The sequence below is a fragment of the Wolffia australiana genome, chromosome 20 (assembly GCF_029677425.1).
Source record: "Wolffia australiana isolate 7733 chromosome 20, ASM2967742v1".
NCBI classification, from domain to species: domain Eukaryota; kingdom Viridiplantae; phylum Streptophyta; class Magnoliopsida; order Alismatales; family Araceae; genus Wolffia; species Wolffia australiana.
This window is the reverse complement of record NC_135854.1, coordinates 1628916-1646970: the sequence shown is the minus strand read 5'-3', so window position 1 is coordinate 1646970 and position 18055 is coordinate 1628916. Positions and strand designations below refer to the sequence as shown.

The window sequence follows — 18055 nt, the reverse complement described above, 5'->3', positions numbered from 1 at the left end:
TTGCTTGGACTGGTGTATGTGATCATTTTTTGGCTTGTATTTGCTTTGTGGTGAAATCCCCTTTGATTTTAAGCTAGATTGACGATGGACGAGATTGGTTAAAGTCTCTAAAAGAATGATACTAAAAGTCTGCGTCGATATCCAATATCTAGTTAACATATGTGGTCATACATATATGTAATTACATACCAAAGCTATCATTTAGTCCCCATTCAAGTTATTAAATTTATGTATTTATCTAAATTCAATTTACGAATTTAAATGAGTATGAGTGTCACTATGTGTAGAAATTGGCCACTATATTTACCATCATTAGCTGCAGAAAAGCAACTAACGATGACTGCTTAAATCTTATACAAATGAATGGACTAGACTTATCATGTGTAAGCAAAATACCCTTAAATAAAGTTTTGTACACAAAATTTACCTCTCATAAAATTATTTGTTGCGTAATTACCACTTGAATGAGGCAAACTGTTCTAATTAGTTGATATTTGATCTTAGAAATCATTATGCCCACACTTGCATCCTTATTTGGCTTCATGCAAATTTGAACAGCATCGTTAATTTTTATTTCTGATTTGTGAGACACAATACAGAACAGATGAAGAAGTCTTTTGGAATGATAACACCCCATAAATGTAAGATATGAACATAAAATCATCAAGTTAACAACAGAACACACCAGAATTTGAACATTCTTTATCAAATCTCGTTCTCAATCAAAGATACTGAGACCAATGTAATAAACTAAACATATAAGGGAAGAGTTTATAATTCTTCTAAAATATGAATACACAGTGTAAATATAAAATAGAAAAAATAACCTGACTAACAGCAGATCAGAGCAGAGTTCGAACATTCTTACCTGGGAAGAAAGTTGACACAACATTTATAATCCCTCTTGTACTTCTCAACCCTAATACAGACAAAACATCAGCAGTTCTTCATGCTCTATTAGATTCCTTAAATCTCCAAACCCTAACATATTTTTCATCATTAACAGTTACCACTTTCTTCATTCCCACAGCTAGGCAAGTAATGGAGGGCCTCTGTAGTCTAGGAACATTATCTATTCTGGCCTCATTCGAGAGAGACTTTACCTGAAACTGCATAATTGTCGACTTATTTTTGCCCGTCATCGAGGCGACAGCTTCATTCTTGCTAGTCACGTAGCTAGCAAGCACCTCACCAGTGCGTTGACTTAAGAATCTTAGAACACCATCAATGCCCCCAGTTGCCAGCGTTGATGTATCACCAGGAAGATGATGAACAGAGTAGATGATGTTGGCGCTTGCCCTCACCTCCCATACTGGCCTTAAAGTCCTGATATAGAATAAAATGAAGACCCTTTTTCTCAGGAAATGAGTACTTTAGGAAACCCAATACTAGGAAAAATTGTTTGCCATGGACTGAAGTTCCAACATTAAGGAGTGCATGAATGTGGTATGATCAGTATTTGTTGAATATTTGGCTTTAGTGGATGTAAATGCGACTGGGGATAAAATTACACCACATAATTATATTTTCTGAGATGATTAGCAGTCAAGAAATAGAAAAGTATGCCTAACCATCGGTTCCATCGTGTATGAGGACCATCAAGAAATGGGAGTTGTGGAAGATCCAATGCATCATTCTGAATACCACGAGGAAAATTGGTTGAAAATGTGACTCATGATAAGATTAAATGACAACAACATTCCCAGTGAATACCCATCCGGAAGGCAGTCAGAAGTTCAGCCAGCGGCATTCTTGCCATGGCTCTGTTGCCATTACGGCTCTGCCGGAATAGAACAGACTAGCAGCTAGTCTCCACGCTTTTGGGTTTCAGAAAGAAAGAGACAACATCATTTCAAGCTCAAAGTTTGGGGCTTAAATATCCACGAGATACACTAGCAGGCTTGGGAAGAGCTGAGTTACAACACCGCATCCCACCCTTCAAGTTTGTCTATGGCCAAAATCCACCGACGCTCCTCTATGTGGAGTTGGCGCCTCCTCCCTTCGATGACCTCAACCAGCACTTGATGGGCCAGGATTACAAGTTGGATCTTCTGAAGATGCATAGGGCCCAAGATCTATGACGCGACTGGCAGGCAAGTGTCAAGATGAATACAAATTCCAAGCGGGCAACCTGGATTACATCTACTGCATGAATACCGCATGCGGTTCATAAAACACAAAGGCCATTAGAAATCAAGCACTTCAGGTTGTACAAGGTTGTGGAGTAGGTGGGAGTAGTTGCCTACTGGCTGCGGCTTCCAGAGTTAGCCACTGCCCATCCGGTGTTCCACATTTCACAGCTGAATTGAGCTATGGGAGGGGAGATCTTCCTAGTGCCTGAAGAAATCCTGGATAATCGACTGTCCTACAGAGATATGGATAAGTTGATCAAATGATAGGACTTACCAATGGAGGAAGAAACTTGGGAGGTTGCAGTCAAGTTGAACGAGGATTTCTCGAACTTCCACTTTGCGCTCCATGCCCAGCCCACACCCAGTTAAGAAGATTGGTGGCAATCTGAGTGTACCACTCAGATGGTCGTCATGCCATCTGATATGCGGCTTCAGCATTTTGGAGTCTGAATGGCATGACAACATAGCTGTAGGTTCTTTCGGGTGTAGCGAATGATGTCTTTTCTTGGTCTTATTAATGAGCTGAATCTGGCACAGGTTATACGGTCACATTACAAAGTAAATGAACAGCGAATGATGAAGAATGTTTAAATCTCATGACCAACGGTGCTATTCACAAAGATATGAATGTGTCGCAGTGGAAAATTTAAGCCTTAAGGTCTCGTAACTTATCATAGCGTATGACAAGGTGCTCGTTTGAGGGAGGAGTATTGATATGATTCTTCAAACTTATGGTAAATGAGCATGTCCGAGACCACCGAGTCAGGCCCAGATAACCATTGGTCCTATTCCCGTCAAAGGATCTGACAACGGAGAATCACCTAGCACATGATCCATCACGTGCTACACACAATTTTAGGCACATTGTTTACCGTTGTAATAGCCGTTGTGAGAGCTATTGGGCCTTGAAGTATAAGCCCAATACGTGTATTGTATATATGTAACCCAAAAACCTAATGAAGTTCGACGTATCAGAGCCTCATATGCCCTGATAATAGCAAAACGCAGTCGGAATTTAGAAGTTTACCCTCGCTGGTCTACCGTCACTACCTGCCGCTGTTGCTAGAAGGCTATCAGCTGGCCTACTGCTCTGCTATTGCCACTCTTCAGGTACCTTTTTTTCTTGCGGTTGCTGCAACTACGAAGCTGTCAGCATTCAAGAGTTGTCTCTGCTACTATTATAGACGCATTTCAGAGGCTGTATCTGGTCGCTGGTGAACCACCATTTTATTCTTCAACTGATCTAACAGAAAACAGGTGTGATTGTTCTATACCTTCTTCCTAAAAAATTCCTGGTCAGTAAAAATATTTCTAGGTGGTTCTGTGCGTTATTTCAAAATCCATACCATACGGCTAAAGAAGATATCACAACCCTACCCACTTTAGGAGATAAGTGGTACACTCAACTTCCTCAGGTTGCTTCACGACAACTGTTTACTGGTCACAATCTGTAGCAGTGGACCAAATATGTTTAGAGGACTTTTCGGTCTAGAGGTCAACGTCATCACTTGGATGAAGAACTACCTACATCTACTGATCAGAAATATTCACCATGTCATTGTGAAGAGGACGTCCTGTTCACATGTATCTTAGATTCTATGATTCCAGAAATTAGTGGATCCTAAAATGATTATGACTATGTTAAAGAAGTATGGGATCTCATCCAAAAATGTCATTCCATGAGAGAAGATAAGTCAAAGGTAGCAGATCTTTTTGATCGTTCTATGACCCTTCTACAAGAAAATCGCTTGGCTTTAGAGTATGCTAATGAACTCCAAGCCATATGGAAGGAAATTGATTTTGAAGATGCGGTCCTTCAAGTTGGAAAGGAGGAAAATCGTCTCAAATTTGGCACTGACTACATTAGTATGCCAATGACACAGAATTCCATGCATATGATTCAAATTCCACAGACTGCCACTAGAAATCCACATCCCTATCCATCAGTAGTACAACCTCAACTTGCTTCTGCTCAACTGGGACATAAGAAGACCCAACCTAATGGAACTCGAGATGACAAGGACCAATTATGGTGTAGTCACTGCCGCAAGCATCGTCATACCAATTATACTTGCAGGAAGATTCATGGAAGACCTGCATGGGCAGATAATATTGGTAAGAGTGATAATGTGATGTGTCATGAATCAGAAGGGGAACAGTCTGAACAGAAAATTAAGAACAAAGATGACATCACAAGGTTGAAGGAGGAACTACAACAACTTCGGAATCAACTTCAGGCCACTGATATAGTTGGCTCCACTTCTTTGGTTCAATCAGGTAATTCACTATGTTTTCCATTGTAAGCAAGTTTTTCTCATAACCTTAACTCATGGATTTGAGACTCTGTTGCTACTGACCATATGACGCCCATAAAATCTGTATTTAAACACTACGAAACAAGTCATAGAAAAAAAAAGGTTCAAACGGCTGATGTTACACTGCTTACAGTCGATGTCATAGGTAGTGTTGAACTTGAATAGATTAAACTATTGAATCATGACCTACATGTTCCCCACTTATGTGTTAGTCTAATCTCCGTGCAAAGATTAGCCCAAATTTCAACTTACAAACTAATCTTTGGCAGGGCTAATGCATTTCTGTGTGACAAGGTTGCGGGCATGAAGCATGGGCTAGCTAGAATGAAGGATGGGTTATATTACTGGTGCTCCTCAGATCGTAACTCTTCATGCTTGAAGTCAGTTGCCAAGGGCCTCTAGTAACGGAAATTTCCCAATTGGCGGCTAAAGAAGCTCAAGTTTGACTCCACTAACAATTGGGGCATCCTTCATTTCATCTTTTAAAAACTTTTTTTCCGGATGTTTGGCAATGATTATGTATAGACAACTTTATTTGCCAAGTGTGTCAATTTGCCAAAGATAAACGTACTACATATGTTTTGTCTGAATCCATGGCTAGTGAGGTATTTGACCTCATACACTGCGATGTATGGGGGCCAGCTCCTTCCCATGACGTGCATAGTTTTCGCTGGTGTCTTATCCTTACAGATGATGTTAGTTGTTTCACTTGGATACACTTGCTGAAACATAAATCTGATGTCACCTTCATTATTAAGGAATTTGCAGCTATGATACACAGACAGTATGGTGTGCTAGTTAAGCGGTTTAGAACGGACAATGGAAAAGAATTCATGAATGCTGAGATGTCTAATTTCTTCAAGAGTCGAGGGATTATACATGAATCATCATGCCCACATACACCACAGCAAAATGGAATGGCTGAGAGGAAATTAAGGAAAATCCTGGAGAAAACATGCGCTTTACTCATCCAGAGTTATGCTCCAAATCTGTTACGGGGAGAAGCTGCCATATTATCTACTTAATTAACCGACTACCTACCCCATCGTTGAATGGTAAAACAGCTCTTGAAATCATCACTACAACCTATCCTAATGCTAACCTGCATAGTGATTTACAACTTAGGGTATTTGGGCGTGTATGTTATGTACACCTACATCCTCATCAAACTAATAAACTGGCTCCACGATCCCTCAAGAGTGTATTCGTTGGATACTCTAATACTCAAAAAGGCTATAAGTGCTTCCACCCACCAACTCGACGAATTCTGATATCCAAAGATGTTATGTTTAATGAACAAATCTTTTTTTATCCTTCACGCAGTTTAGATGATATTAGTGCATCTTCCCCTACGCAGAGGTCTTTATTCTTGCCAGATTATCCTGATCTCCCAACCTTAGTCTTGGATTCACCCACTAATGTTCCTGATACCTTGCCTGAATGTCAATCACATCCAATCCAGTCTCATATTCTCCCTCCATATCCCAGACATTTTATTCGAACACGAATTTGGGCCCAACCTATTACTACACCTGTAACTGTCTCAGAGACATCCTGCCCATCTCCATCCAGTGACATTACTCCTGATACAGCACACAACATGAAACTCACCTCAGCATCAGACACTATTACCACACCCTTTCCTTTGAGCAATGTATTAACATATCAGCAAGTGTCACCTAAACATAAAGCATTCTTAATTCAACTTCAGCAGGTAAATATACCTCGCTCAGTTCAGGTGGCACTTGCTGAACCTCAATGGAGAGAAGCTATGGATCTGAAAATGGAAGCCTCGAATGCTAATAACACTTGGGAGCTGACCTTCCTCCAGGTAAACCTCCAGTTGGATGTTGATGGGTATATACCATGAAATACCATGCTGATGGTCAGGTTGACTTGTAGCTCAAGGTTGCACTCAACAACAAGGTATTGACTACACAGAGGCTTTTGCCCCCGTGGCAAAGATGAACACGGTAAGAATACTGATTTCATTAGCTGCTGCCCATAATTGGTCATCTCCACAGTCACCTCCACGAAGAGGTATACATCAAAACTCCGGCGGGATGTGATCATCCTTCGGGACAGGTTTGTCACCTTCACAAAACTCTTTATGGACTTAAACAATCCCCTCGTACATGGTTTGCACGTTTTGTTCATGCCATGAAACAATCTGGCTATCTCCACTCTAAGGGTGATCACATTCTCTTTTATCATCGTCTGTTCCCAAATAATATTGTAATTCTTATTGTCTAAGTAGACGATATTATTATTACTGGAAATGATACTGGTGGTATTGAAACATTAAGCCAACACTTATGAACACAGTTTGATATTAAAAGTCTAGGACAACTTAAATACTTTCTTGGAATTGAAGTAGAACACTCAGCTAGTGGTATCACTCTATCTCAACCAAAGACATATGTGATCTTCTTAATGACACTGTATATCTCCAATGCCAACCTGTCTCAAATCCAATGGACAGATATTAATGGTACTGATATTGATCCTCTTGTGTATCAAGGTCTTATCGGAAAACTCATCTCCCTAGTGCATACACGACCGGACATCACATATTCAGTCAACATTCTTAGCCAATTTATGTACCGCCCTAAAGTTTCTCATCTGCAGGGTGCTTATCGGCTTCTTTGCTACATGAAACAGACCATTGGCCTTAGTCTCACATTTTCTCGTAGTAAACCATTACACCTTGAGATTTTTTCTGACTCTGATTTTTCTGGTTCCCAGGTAGATCGTAAATCAACTACAGGTTATTATTCTATTCTATGTGGAAATCTCATCACTTGGCGCAGTAAGAAACAATCAGTTTTTTGTCTCTCAAGTACTGAAGCTGAATTTCGCGCTCACAAAAGGAATCTGTGCAGCATTCTGGATACAAGGAATTCTCAGCCAATTAGGCCTGTCTCCAGCTAAACCTATCACCATGTTCTGCGACAACAAATCTGCAATTAGCTTGGCCCATGATCCAGTCCAGCATGATCGGATCAAACATATGGAGATCAATCGACATTTCATTAAAGACCAACTGGAGTCGGACCTCATTGAGATCACCTATATCCCTTCAAAACAGCAACTTGCAGATCTCTTGACAAAGGGTCTATCTTGTGAACAACATGAAGATCTTGACTCCTAGCTGGGAATGAAAAACATCCATTCCTACGCTTGAGGGGAGGTGTCAACGGAGAATCACCTAGCACGTGATCCATCACATGCTACACACAATTTTAGGCACATTGTTGACTGTTGTAATAGCCGTTGTGAGAACTATTGGGCCTTGAAGTATAAACCCTATATGTGTATTGTATATATGTAACCAGAAAACATAATAAAGTTCGACGGTCTTTTTCTCTCACGGGATTCTTCTTCCTCTCTCCTATTCGTCTTCTTCTTCTTCTTCTTCTTCTAACAGACAGGATCTAATATCTGTCTTTTTATTTTCATATATGCATCAAGTGATTGTCGATAAGGGTTTCTATAAAGAATTTGGTTGTTCTTCGATCTCCTGAGCTGCATCCAGCCGTGTGGAAACTGTTATAATGTCCCACGTGAAGCCCACATGCTACATTTCCCTAGAGGTTAACTAGCTATTCTAATGTCTCTTGTAATCCTGTCTATATATGTACATTCCAATACTGTAGAATCAATTTGTCTCTTTTGGCCCAACAGCTTGCACTAATTGTATCGTCTCTATCTTTCTCCCTTTGTGTAGTCTCGTTCTACTCAAATCAGATAATCTTTGGATCTCTCGAGCAGCGTCTGGCAGGGTGGAAACTATCTCGTTCAAGGATAAATTTGGAAGTCATAAAAAGGAACAACGGAAGTCTGGCATAAATAAAAAAAAGGTTGACAGCAAAAGGAAAAATAAAGATATGGAAGCCAATCCTAACCTTATGTCCCAGCAGTGAGAATGTCCAGCAGTTGAACCAGCAAACACCAGATGATTGTCAGGGTTAAAACACAGGCTGCTAATACCTGTTTGAAATGACATAAAACAGATAACAAGGTCACTATGTTTTCGTGTTACGAATCAAAAGAGACCAGAGGGGGCAGAAGGAAGATGAATTATCCACTGGAATCAGTGATAAATTCAATAGCAGTTGAATAATGGTAAAACCACAAAAATTAGACAAGGAGCATGCCATAAGTTGACATTCCTTTTTTTTTGAAAAGTGATTTAAGACGGTCACCCGACAAAGCGGTAACCACCCGGAGTTACATGTGGAGAGAGTTAAATCTCTCCTCCCCACCTGGCCAACCCCTCTCTTAACTGATTACCCCTCTAGCAAACCAGCATGCCATGAGGCCTTTGACCTCGTGGGCTAGCCCTTCCTTGGATACTTTGCCCCCCCTAAATACCACCTCATTTCGGTGTAGCCATATCGCCCAGAGCACTGTCAACGCTGGACCACCCACTTCCCTCCTCGTAGGGCCCCCTTGCCTTATGAACTCCCAAAAAACCTCTTCTGACGTCACATTCGGTGCCAAGTGCACTTGGGTAGCCCAGATCGAACGGGCGACTGGGCACGCAAAGAATAGATGGTTGCAGTCTTCGTCCCCATTCGTGCATAGAGTGCACGTCGCAGAGGTATTAGGATACATCCTCCGACGGAAGGCGTATGTCACTAGCCTCTTGCGTAGTAAGAGCCAACCAAAAATCTTAACTTTTAAAGGAATCTTGAGGCGCCAGATGGCCCGACATGCCTGGATTGATCCTCCATTTCTTGGCATAGCTTCTTGTACGCCTTCCGAACAGAGAAGGGAGTGTCTATCCAAGTTCATCCGTCTTGGTCACCATGTCTTGGCCGGCGCTGAGACAAATCTTGTTGCATGCCTAAAAAGTCTGCCACCCTTTGATCTGAGAGAGCACCGTCTACCGTTGGATTCCATATGTTGTCCCAACATTCTGCCACTGCGGCATCGGGGCATCTGGCAAGTGCATAGAGCCGAGGAAATGCCTCCTTCAAAGGGATGTCCGAAGACCATGGGTCTCTCCAGAAGCGAAACAGGGTGCCATGGCCATGTCGGGCAGTGTAAAAGTCTTTAACTTGGGAGAAAATCTGTCTAAGGCCCTGCCAGAAAGGCGACATTCCCCTGCCTGGGGCTGCTTTCTCCTCCCAGTTTAAATACCGACCATAGCTGTCGCCCAAAATTTGGATGGATAGTTCTTCTCGAGGGTGCATAAGCCGTGTCACCCACTTTGTTAGTAGTGTTGTGTTCATGCGTTTTGGGTGGAGAACGCCCAGGCCTCCATGTTTGGTAGGTCTGCAGACGATATCCCATGCCACCAACGCCAGCCCTCGATCCTCGTTAGGCCCAGCTCCTTTCCACAGGAAACAACACATCTGGCCTTCGAGTCTCTGACTGACACCTACTGGCATCTTGAACACCGAGAGGTGGAAGATGGGAATTGATGACAGCACCGACCTCACTAGCACTAGTCGGCCTCCTCTAGACAGCACCCTGGCTTGCCAACCTTCTAGTCGTCTCTCGACCTTCTCTACCACCGGCTGCCAATCTACCATAGTCATCCTTCTTGCGGTCAGTGGCAGGCCCAAGTATCTCATGGGTAGACTTCCAAGTGGTGTACCAAGTGCCTCTATGCATCGTGACGCCTCCTCTTGAGAGAGGCTGCTACCCACAAAAGATGATTTAGCCCGGTTGATCTGTAGGCCAGAGAAGTCTACAAATAGATCTAGTAAGGTAGACAAGTTTTTCGCCTCCTCCACCGAGCCTTCTATAAAGAAAATGGTGTCATCTGCGTATTGCAGTAGTGGAATAACCTCGGGGTGGCTTGCTGTCTGATATCCCTTTAAGAGCCCGTGGGAGCTTCCTAGGTTGGTGCAAGTTGCGAGTGCGTCTGCCGCTAAGACAAAAAGTAAGGGGGCAAGCGGGCAACCTTGCCTTACACCTCTTTGTGGTTGTATACGCCCTCCTTCTGGCGTCCCATTCACCAGCACCGAGAAAGAGTGTGAAGTTATGCATCTCTTTACCCATGTGATCCATTCCTTCGGGAAGCCCCTTCTCTTCATTGATGCCCAAAGAAAGCGCCAATCTAGTGTGTCGTATGCTTTGGCGAAGTCCACTTTCCACATGAACCCTTGGTCCCCTGCCTTTTCCATGAAGCTACTATCTCTCCCGCTGCTACTACGCTATCCACTAGTAAGCGGCCCGGTATGAATGCTGATTGGGAGGGCCCGACAAGCTCTCCGTTCACTACTCTCAGCCTATTCGCCAGGACCTTTGCGATAATTAGGTAGATGGAGTTGGATAGCGAGATTGGTCTGAAATCCTCAATTTTATCTGCGCCTTGTATCTTTGGAAGGAGAAAGAGATATGCTTGGTTGATTCTCTCCATACTGCCCGTTCTTTGGCGAAATTCTTCAAGCTTGGCCATCACATTTGTTCTCACCAAATCCCAAAACTCTTGGTAAAGGAATACTGGCAAACCATCTGGGCCTGGCGCCCCTTCGCCATTAAGTCCTTTAATTGCCTCCTTGACCTCCTCCTCTGAGAAAGGCCGAATCAAATCAACCTTTTGAGCCGGGTTCAACATTCGTACACCCTTACCACACCACACCCACCGATTACGCCGTCCTTTTATGTAGAACGAGCGGAAGTGTTCGGCGACGGCACAACCCACTAGTTCTGGACCGATGTGTTCCTGGCCTCTCACTTTCAGCTTTTGAATATGGTTTATCCTTCTTCTCCCATTAGCAGCTAGATGGAAGAATCTTGTGTTCGCATCCCCTGCCTTTAACTACAGTTGTCTAGACCTTTGTCTCAAATCCATCTCCAGCTTCTTGTCTTCTTCGGCAACCACGCCTCTCCATTTTCTTCGCTCAAGGGCTTCAGCTTCTTCCATAAATCGAGTATCCTCCAGGTCATCCAAAACTTTGATCCTATGCAAGGCTTCTTTTCTAGATTGTCTTCTGTTCTCGTGGATGCGCTTACGAACCTCCACCAGGTGCTGCCTTAGCCCATGAATTCTTGCTGCAAGCGTTTCCATTTTGGATCTGAGTTGAGTCTGTGCTGACTACTTTCCCATTATCTCGACTTTGAAGCCAGCCTCTTGTAGCCACGACTTGTCGAGCTTGAAATAGGTGGGTCTTCTGTTGCTTCGTTTCCTGCCCATACAATGGGAGGGTGATCTGATAATGACCTTGGGAGGGATCTTACGTCTGCTAGTGAGAAACGTTCTGCCAGCTCCACTGAGCATAAGAATCGGTCTAATCTCGACATCATCTTATGGCCCATTATGCTTCGCCATGTATATGTGCAGTCGATAGGACCCATTTCGTGGAGTAATGACTCCGAAATGAAAGCCCAAAAAGCCTCTGAATCGACATCACTCCCTCCTGCTCCGTTCAGACGGTCCTGTGCTTCCAATGTCACATTGAAGTCACCTCCTATTAGTAGAGGCCACCCTTGGAAGGTGCCCACTAGATCGGCCAACTCTCTCCATAGGTCGTTTGATACAAACCTTGATCTAGGTTCATATCGGAAGGGGGTTGGAGGGCGATGCGAGATAGACGTTCCCGGGGTAGGAGAGTCGAAACGGGAATGAAGAGAGAGGTCGAACAGATGGGGACAGGGATCGACCGAGGACGAGCCGCCTGATGACGCAGTGAACGGTTGACGATCGCGGGGACGGGGATTGCCGGAGGCTAGAAGGGAACCGAATGGCAGGGGTAGGGATCGGATTGGAGGGGAGCCGGCTGAAGATCCGGTGAGACGACCACGGGGGTAGAGGATTGCTGGACGGTCAAGGGGACGGGACCAAGACGAGGAGGATCGAGATAGTGAGCCAAGAGGCCAAACTTACCTTCATTCTTGACTGCCCTCCTCCGTGGAGGGCTACACCTATTTATAAGGAACATAAGCAATCTACCCTAAACATCAATTCACTAAAATGCCCCTAGTGGCTAAATTCCTAAGATACCCTTTGGGGGTAGAGGATCGTATCATCGTTTCTCCGTGAGGCGCTAGTTGGACCGGAGACCGAAGCTACGACCATTTTAAAATTGTCATTCATGCGTTTTAATTTGACTGCCGCAGAAAATTGACCAGTCCACTACTTTTTTTGTCTATTTTTGAAAAGATTCGCCTGTTCCATGCCACAGCTACACCCCCTGACCTCCCTATGGCGTTGAGCACCAAAAAACCTTCAAGAAATCCCCTCCCCAGTGTATTCCATTCCCTTGACTCACACTTTTCAAGCATGGTTTCATGTAGGCATGCCACGGTGGCTCCCCATTCTCTCAGATAACTTCCGACTACTCCGCGCCTATTTTCTTCGCGGAGTCCACGAACGTTCCATGAGATACACTTCATGGAGAACGATCTTCCCCCCCTTTGCTGCCATGTGACAGCTTTAGTCCAACCTTCAGTGCTATCTCTTTAGCCCTGTGGTTTATCACAGGGTCCTCCATCGCTGTTTGTTGTCCAACAGGCTCAGTGGAGTCACAAATTGGAAGGTCCTCCGTGATTGTTTGATTGCCCACCGGCTCTGCTGCAGCACAATTGGGAGGGGCCTCCGTGGTCCTTTGTTCCATCGCCGGTTCTATTGTGACGAGGTTGGGAGGGTTCATCATGGTTGTTGCTTCGTTAGCTGACTCTACTATGGCACTGCAGGGATGGCAGAGAATCTCTTTGCAATTGCCATGGGGTTTGGCTGCCCCTTTCAATCCTCGGTCCTCTCGATTGTTACCTCGGGCTTTGTATTCAGCCGCTAATAGCAGGTGGCCACTTTTCCCGGCCTTTGCCCATGCAACTATTTTCCGCTCATGATGGATGCCCAACTTCTTACGTTTGTATACAAGCCTTTCACTACGTTGGTGACCCCTTTTGCTTAGCCGCGGGCGCTAGCATACAGTTTCGTTGTTTCCTTCACTGATTGTTGCCCTTCTACTTGGTGTGCTTCCTAGTTCTTGCACAATTTCTTGGCTCTTTGGTTCTCCCCCCATCCCTAAGTCTGCCTTGCTTGTCTCATTTGAGGCAGATGTCTGTTGCATCTGGTTTTCCTGTCGTACCTGCATTGTGTCTCCTGGATTGGGTGAGATCCCTTTAGGGTCATCCTCCTTCCCTGAGTTGACTTTTGATTGCTGTCTCCTTGGCTCTAGGGTGACCGTCTTCATTCTGGAAACTGACGTCTCCCCCGAGGGAGTTGCTACTTATTTGCCTTTTTCTCTCGCAGCCCACTGTCTATTAGCCGATTGCGGTGGTGGTGGCGGTGGCAATTTTGTTGTGATTCGAACCTCATAGATTCCTTCCGGGCCCCAAAAGTTCAGGATGGGCGTAGGCGTGGTTGCTTGGATGCGCTCGACTTCTAGCACCACTATGTTTGGGTCCCCTGACTCCAAGCCATAAGAAAAGACGCGTTTGAGAGTTCCTAACAGTCTAACCAAAGCCTCCAGGGCCGGTCTGGTCTGGTATCCCATTGGGATGCCTCGAGCTTCTATAATGTGTGAGACACTGGATCCCTTCGTTGAACCATCGCTTGGGAGAACCCAGCGCCATCTCACTAGTGCACCCCCGCTGACTACTTGCTCCCAGCCGATCAGTGACGTGTAAGCTGCCATTGATGCTCCCCGAAGAAAGAAGTTACCGCTTTTGAGGGTCCAGACCTCTGCCTTGGCGAGGGCTGTAACTTTTATATGTAGACCCATCCGAACCTCGTCTGCTGTAGGGGAGCCGCGCAAGACCTCTCCGATAAGACAGCCCCTCAGGGTTCGCTGGTGGTCTGCCGATGCTCCATTTTGCCAGATGTTGTCGTCTTTTGGTTGAGGTTGAGGGCCCTTGGGACCGTGGGTTTTCCGGTTGAGGTATGTCTGTCTGACCACTTCTTTATCGTGCCTTGGGCATTCCATTTGACAATGGCCTGTCATCTGACATCTAAGGCAGACCAGCTGGCCCCGACATTCCCTTGCCCGATAGTCGCTCTTCAAGCATCAATAACAGTGCTCTTCAGTCCCTCCCGCTCTATATAACTCTGGCCAACGGGTAACTCGTTGTCGTCGTGGACCGACTCTCACCCACCTGTCCATTTCTTGTACCTCTGGCACTTGGTCAACAGTGCATATTCTGCTAGAACCTGGGAGAGGTTCTGACCACCCTGCTCTGTTACAACTCTGTTCCCCTCGTGACACAAAGCATTGTATAAGCATCTTCCTGGCTTGGTGAGGGGGACTGCGACTCCATCACATTGTATCTCCCACTCCCCCCATGCGAATCGTCTCCTGTCGGTCTGTTCGACTTTTTCTGCAGGTTGCCAAGGGTGTGGTGCAAAGAGCCTGCATAGCGTGTTGCTCCGTTATCCTCCCTCCATGTCTTCGGGAGCATCCTCCCGGTCCTCTCGTCCCACTGACCCCTCTCTCTTCGTGTGGCTATACCAACCATTGTGGGGTTTGCCTCCTGATGATCTTCGCATCCCACCAGGCCGCTGGGCATGAGCTGAGCAACCCGGGACTCCTGCCAGCCTGGGGTCTCCTTGCAACTACCAGGCCACCTAAACTTTACTGTTGTCTGGCCTGGGTGCCTTCCCACCTGATACCCTGGCCTCTGCAACCCCTCGGTCCTTGTGTAGCTCTGCTGATCATGTGGCCAATAATGTTGTCTCAAGTCGCTCCCGTCCTGGCTCCCCCCTCCTTGTCCCGGACCCTGCTTTGAAGCATCCTCCGTAGTTACCTCCTTGCGGGGTCTTTGCATGCTTGCCGTCGTCACCCTGTTGGCGCTGTCGCATTCTCTTGAAGCTAGAACCACCACAAAGGCGAAGTAGAAGGCTGCAGGATGGGTAGAGACCATCATTAGATGAGCAGATGATGGTCTCGTTGTAGATTTCACTGGATTCAGAGACCAGGTGGAGGTGCAAGGGAATTCGGGTTATGTTGTAGAGATGTTGCTTCAGGGTCTGGCCAGAAATAGGGGCTCGGGGGATTTGGATGCATCGTGTCTTTCCGTCTAGTAACTTGATAAGCATTTGGTTGTTCCCAAAGGCTGTTCCCCTTTCGACATGGGCATTGCTATTGCTGGGGGCCCAGGATTTGTATCTGTCTGCGTTGATCTTCGCATGCTTCTGCTTCTTCCGCTTCTCGAGGAAATCAGCTATGAGTTGCAACTCCTGGTCCTGGTACTTCGATTTTGCCTCACTTATAAATGAGGTGACATGAGGTGACGAGCTGCAGACCCACTAATGATGCCACTTGACGATAAACCCGTGGTGGAGTGCATGACAGTGCAACAGCGTAGTCGCTGCATTTCTCAAACAGCTTCTTATCATATAGGGGTCCATTCTGACACTCCAAGACCAAGTTATCCCAGAAAACTGAAAGATTCTCCTTGAAATTCCTAAGCTCCTTCAACTTGGAATTGTAAAGATCTTCCACTTCCCCACTCCTGGCTCCACAAGCCTCGGAAGGCATCATCAAGACCTCGCCTAGAGCAGGATTTGCGTCTCTCTCGTACCTTTCAAACCATTGCTTGATCGCAGAAGGAATTCCCTTCGCACCGGATTTAACAACTTCAATTAAGTTCAAATATTCTCTCGACATTCCAAAGGCACCCGGCTCCCTCTTCGGCTTAGGCGCAGGCTCTTCGTCGGAAACGACAACTTCATCATCGGAAGACTCATCCTCAGGGCCATTTTCCTTCCCCCTCTTCTCTCGGGAGCTTCCACCAGACCTGTTCGCCTCCGAGCGGCTAGATTTCGACGGCAAGCACTCGCCGGCCGCCACAACCGAAACCCGAACGCTCTTCGATTGCCGCACAGAAGTCTCTGACGCTACTGCAGCGTTCTCCATCGGCGAATACCGCAACTGGAGAAAAATCCGAAAGGAAAACTTGAAACTGGCAACACCGATTATCAGAAAAACTGCAGGATCGTAGCGATTTGCCGACGATCTATGATGGATCGACGAGCATCGGACTGGACCTACGAGTGAATGTTCAGGCTCCGGCTCGCGGGTGATAAACTTCTTCTTCGACACCTTCTTCGCGTTGTCCCCGCCACCGCCTCCGCCGCCCAACTGCGCGCAGATCCGAACTGCCTTCCTCGCCGCCGGCCACGCGGCGGCACCACGGCGACCGCCGCCAGCAAGCCCATCCTCCGCCCAGTCCGGGGTGAGAGTCCAAGCCCATTGTCCACCCCACACTGATAATTGATCGCCTTCTTCAGAAGATCATGAGGAAGCAGGGGATGCTGGGGTACTTTTCATTTCCCAAAACGCACTGATTTTGTCTCTACGCAATTCTTCAATTCCGGCAATCAAGCCTGGCATGAGGTCTAGCTTGGAGTCCGCTGGAGCAGACGAATCCAAGAAATTAACGTTATATTCATACTGGAGAAGCTCTTGCTCGTACCGTGTTCACATCGCGCTCAATGTCAAGGGATTGGAATACGAGCACAAGACTGTCAACCTCGTCAAAGGAGAGCACTTTACTCCGGAGTTCGAGAAGTTGAACCCTCTGAGATTTGTACCAGTTCTAGTCGACGGTGGATCAGCCATCGCAGACTCTTTTGCAATTGTACTGTATTTATAAGTTGACATTCTAATGGCAACCAAACAAGAGAAAATATAACAATAGGGGTTTTTTCCTCTTGCCTAATATCCATCATTCTCTCTCCTTTTTAATTCCAGATACCATCCATTGTTAAAAAAAAGATTCCAGATACCATCCACGAACATATGACAAAGAGAACATTTCCTCACTAAACATTCTCGAAGAGAATATACAAGCTTAAGTACATCAGAGAGAGGTGGAGACCCTGTTCAGAATACATCACAAGATTAAATTTCAATAAAATAAGTGTATGACATTAAATATCATTTTGCAAATAAAATCATGACTGTAAATAAGTGTATGACATTAAATATCATTTTGCGAATAAAATCATGACTGTAAATAAGTGTATGACATTAAATATCATTTTGCGAATAAAATCATGACTGTAAATAAGTGTATGACATTAAATATCATTTTGCGAATAAAAATAAATGACTGTAATACACTTTTTCTTTCAAATTTTGTAATCGCAATTATATGTTCTTCTCAAGAAAATATAAAAGCAGGCAAGTTAATAAATAATAGGTCCACGTCGGCTCAGGAGGAATAAGAGGGCCAAAAACCCGATAAATAAAGACAGGGAAAGACCTACAGCAATTGATATCCAAGAAGCTGTTGGGTTCCCGTCTAGGAGCACGGGGAGAGGCTGGAGAGCAGGAGAAGCCTGCGCCCCGAAGAAAGGATCATTTGATCCTGGTTCCTGGTATCTTGTATTCAATTCCATTTGAAGCTACATTGTCCAAACGTCCTATACTTCTCTCATTATGTTCACGCATTGTATTGAACTGATAAGATCTTCCTTTCAAGAAGACACAAGAATCTCACATCACCGATTTTTATTTTCTTGATCATATCACGCGAGGACATGTAGTATTCAAAAAAACCAAAGGACATTTCATGTATTTTACAATGTAATTTGGTGAACTGGAGAGTATGAAACCTTAAAGAACAGAGCAGGGAGATAAAGAGAGGCATTTGTATTCACACATGCAAAAGTTACTGAAAATTTGTCTCCCAAAAATCCAAAGACAT

General features: G+C 45.1%; 1 protein-coding gene across 3 annotated transcripts in view; it reads right to left on the bottom strand.

The window, feature by feature from the left end:
* Positions 1–682: 682 nt before the first annotated feature.
* LOC144716134 (F-box family protein with WD40/YVTN repeat doamin) overlaps positions 683–18055 on the bottom strand; it is a 41862-nt gene continuing 24489 nt past the window's right edge. For 2 of the 3 annotated variants that reach the window (XM_078591184.1, XM_078591185.1), the window contains exons 8-9: positions 8353–8437; positions 683–1326 (exon numbers count right to left, since the gene is read on the bottom strand). In XM_078591184.1, the coding sequence (XP_078447310.1) occupies positions 948–1326; positions 8353–8437 (464 nt within the window). In that variant the 3' untranslated portion in view covers positions 683–947. The remainder of the gene's footprint in view (positions 1327–8352; positions 8438–18055) is intronic. The other variant, XM_078591186.1, reaches the window with a different exon arrangement.